The sequence below is a fragment of the Camelina sativa genome, chromosome 3 (genome assembly GCF_000633955.1).
Source record: "Camelina sativa cultivar DH55 chromosome 3, Cs, whole genome shotgun sequence".
NCBI lineage: Eukaryota > Viridiplantae > Streptophyta > Magnoliopsida > Brassicales > Brassicaceae > Camelina > Camelina sativa.
In genome coordinates this window covers 8,176,107-8,179,845 of record NC_025687.1, presented here as the reverse complement: position 1 = coordinate 8,179,845, position 3,739 = coordinate 8,176,107, and the positions used below count along the sequence as shown (strand labels likewise).

Genomic DNA, 3,739 nt, shown 5'->3' with positions numbered 1-3,739 from the left:
TTGTAATGGTAATAGTGATATGATACTTTAGGTATGGAAATACCCTTCGACGAAAAATACAGGGAATGCTGCTTTGAAATACATGCAGATTGATATACAAACGTCTAGAGGCCTGACCAGAAAGAACATCTTAGTAGCAGGCAGTACAGGAGGCACCTTGAGGTCGGTTTGTATGAATTTATATATATCCATGTTTGTATAAATTGAAGAACTTTTTAGTTATGTACGCTTTGGAAGTTTGTTTCTTGCTGCAGCGTACTTAGCGTACTTGGAGTCGCACGCACTTTTTACGGAGTACGGAGACTTCCACACTCTTTTCGTCCGGAGGTTTCTAGTATATCTTCTATTCAGCTGATTGGAAGATCTGACAACTTCCACCCCGTGAACCGGGCACTGTATCCTTCCAAAAATGTGTCTTTTATCTCTATTTTTCTTTTGGTTTCTCTCCCATTTGTAAAAAAAAAAAAAAAAACCTTGACAGGAGAGAAAACAGAATAACTACATTGAGAAGAACTGGGCGTAGGTCAGTTTTTTTCTTAAATCTTGCTGAGGGGCGTAACACAATCACTACGCAAAGCATCCAAAGGAGTGATGATGTTCCCTTTGAGTGTACCATTTGGACAGCTGATTGCAATATAAGTGGGAGTCATGCAGCTCTTGGTACTTCAAATCTTTCTTTCTGACTTTGTTGGTGTTATATATGTTTGTCACCACCACCATGATTTGTTTTTGTTTCATTACGGATACACTTTTTACTATAGAGAGCAAACTAACAGTAGAAGGAGATGCAGATATAATTTTACCAGTGCCTTAAGGATTTCTTTTTAAGTATTATAGGTACCGACTTAGGCGCTGCTTTGGTTGATTTGGAAACAGGAGCTGGTTCATACTTCCTCCGAAGCGAAAGCGATGTTTTAGCCTTACAGTTTCATCAATCGGTATCGTCCTCTAAATTCCTCTATGCTTTTGAGATGCATCGATTTCTAGTGGGATCAGTACTGTTTCTTAATTTCTTGTTGCTATAAGTTCGTTCACTGGTCTCTCGAGCCAAGTTTTCTGTCTGAACCTCTCTTCTGACTTGTTAGGCCGTGTCTTCGTTTTTAATCAGAAAACATATATATGTTCTTAGGATATTTCTACTTCTTTCGCCCAGGGGAACATTGTTCAATGCGGGCTCAGAAATGGAGCCATTGTGTCTCTTGATCTACGTGAGAGACCAAGGCTCACTAGACACCAGATACGACATCACCAATCATCGAGTCAAGCCGGTCAAACTACTACAAATAAACAATGGTTCGAGGTACTTCTAAGATACAGCTTTGCATCTCTCTCTTGAGCATTCCTCACAACCTTCTGGTGATACTTTTCTCTTAACTATATATTACTTTTGGTAGCTCCACGGACACATAAATCCGTCTCAACTAATCTATATGCCCTCATCTCTTACATGGTTGGTAAACGACTGAAACCATATAGGCAACTTCTCTTTACTTCATTTTTTTTTGCTTTTATCGTGACTAGCTTTATGTAATTCACTCATTCCTTCTCTAGCCTGAAGACACTGAAAACTTATGATCAGTACTTAATGGCAAGCTCCATGGATGGGACAGTGAGTACCTCTAGTAGCTCTAGCTTCTGCGTATACTTTGCAAAGAGATTTTCTAGAGAGCAAACTTTTTTCTCTTTTCTTAGATCAGGCTATATGATCAACGCATGGTCAACAAAGGGGTAGCTGTACAGACATATGAAGGACACGTGAATTCTAATTTTCGCATCAAATTTGGCGTCGACCCGTCGGAAAGATTTCTTATATCAGGTAGTAAATAGGAACCATATTTGTTCGGAAAACAGAATCCTTATGTTGGATCTTTGATAAGCATCACAAGTTTGATTTCAATAAGATGATTTGAGTTTTTTTTTATCTTTCTGTCTTGTGGTGTTTGATTTAGGAGGAACTGATTGCTATACTCGCATTTGGAGTATCAAATCTGGTCAACTTCTGTCTGAAAATAAATTCTCCAACACTGTCCCTTCAGTTGTGTGTTGGTCTGCTGTTGAAAGTACTTGCTTCACTGATCTTTAATCCTGGTTTTTGACTTCTTTTATCTCTAGTGGGAATTGAAACTTGAATTGTCGGATTTTCAGGGCAGAGACTGGAATGGTAGCATTGTTCACGGGGCATGGCTTGGGTCGAATGAAGCAATAATGGAAGTGTTTTAATAAGTCTTCAAGAAATAAAACTGTAGATTTGGAGAGGGGCAGGCAATCTAGAGTTTTCACCACTAATTTAATAAAGTAAAAAAAAAATAAGTATGTTCAAATTTCATATAGTTTTTGAAATCGAGCTGTTGTAACTTGTGAACTTGATTGAAATTTATGAAAACTATGTAAACTGATGAGGAAATCAAAGTTACAGAAATCAAGATGAATGTATAATAGTTTCAGGCTTACAATCAGACATGAAAAACATTTTTCCAAGACATTGTTCAGGAATTTACTCATAAAGTTTCAGAAGTGGTCATTGTAAAACAGTTGGGGTTTTCTTTCTGTAAAAGCAGGACTGATGTAGAATGTGAGATGAATGCAGAAGGTTAAGTTCTGATGCAACTAATTCAGAAGATTTTTTGAATGATTCTAGAAGTCTGAGGTCGTAACAGGATCCAGTTCATCAAAGAGCAGTTGCTCAGTCGCTCTCGCCCTCCTCTCTCCCTCTCTTCTTATTGAGCAAAAACGCAGCAGGTGTCCTTCTGGAAGCATAAAGCTGATCCACTTTCATGTACTTCAAGTAAAGTGCACGCATACCCTGTGATGATGATGATTTTTTTGCTATCTCCTGATGTAGAGTAACCATCTTGCGAGCCAGTTCCCTTCAACAAATCAGAACAGGCATCAGAGAATCCTCAATATACCTAACAAAATAAGTTTTGAGAGAAACTTGTTCTTCTTACTCAATTGCGCCTTCTGTGTAGCCTGTGACTGTACTCAATTGCGCCTTCTCATAGCATCTTTAGATTGATTCATTGTACACTGAGCAGTGTACATTGCTGACGCTGCTAGCATAGATGGACGACACTCCACCATCTCGAACTCAGAAAAGCAAAGCTCAATGAAGAAGAGAGATAAAGGCTCAATCTGAAACAAGAAAATTGCAATTCATTAGCTGGTTTCCATACAGAAGAAAGCTTTCAGGCTTAAGGGAGATGCAAACCCGGATCTCAGAATTTGTAGCGTGGAAATACAGTCTCATGAACATGTAGGGATTTGGGAAACAGAACTCGAAGTTCAAGGTGCAGGCTATTAGAAGCTCCTGTGATATCACTTCCTCTAGAGTGTAACTTTCTTCATCAGTTATAAGTGAACCGATATTAAAAGGTTTTACTTCTTCGTATTTGCTGGCCAAAGACAAGGCAGCAGCACCAACAACTCTAAGGTTTTCCTGCAGGGGTTGATGAAGGGCAAAGAACCTGTCAATGATCTGGATCGTAAGGTGAAGGCTTTCATCCATCAGCCCAAGCTCATCATGGAACTACACACAAATAATTTCAAAAAGATTCATGTTTCAGTCACATTGAAACAACAACTAGAATCATCAACTAAGTTGAAGTAGCTTATTTACCTTAATCACCCAATCAACCAAGCGTTCCCTTAGCTCCTTGGTTATATCTTCTCTGTTTTCCATGTAACCGATACTAACACCAATCTCCTTCTTCATCATATTAAAAAAAAAAAAAAAAAAAAA

General features: G+C 38.5%; 2 protein-coding genes across 2 annotated transcripts in view; one reads left to right on the top strand and one right to left on the bottom strand.

Annotated features, from left to right (window-relative positions):
- The window catches only part of LOC104778767, a 6,197-nt gene extending 3,751 nt beyond the window's left edge, over positions 1–2,446 (top strand). The window contains exons 9-18 of the mRNA XM_010503205.2: positions 32–162; positions 255–395; positions 494–660; positions 838–938; positions 1,154–1,300; positions 1,395–1,450; positions 1,552–1,609; positions 1,693–1,816; positions 1,950–2,060; positions 2,146–2,446. Coding sequence (XP_010501507.1) covers positions 32–162; positions 255–395; positions 494–660; positions 838–938; positions 1,154–1,300; positions 1,395–1,450; positions 1,552–1,609; positions 1,693–1,816; positions 1,950–2,060; positions 2,146–2,165 — 1,056 coding nt within the window. The 3' untranslated portion in view covers positions 2,166–2,446. The remainder of the gene's footprint in view (positions 1–31; positions 163–254; positions 396–493; positions 661–837; positions 939–1,153; positions 1,301–1,394; positions 1,451–1,551; positions 1,610–1,692; positions 1,817–1,949; positions 2,061–2,145) is intronic.
- On the bottom strand, positions 2,684–3,712 carry LOC104775922 (cyclin-B2-4-like). Its single transcript, XM_019239802.1, has 4 exons — positions 3,617–3,712; positions 3,209–3,526; positions 3,041–3,132; positions 2,684–2,867 (listed from the first exon to the last, which is right to left on the bottom strand). Exons 1-4 carry the CDS (start codon positions 3,710–3,712, stop codon positions 2,684–2,686), a joined length of 690 nt encoding a protein of 229 aa, XP_019095347.1.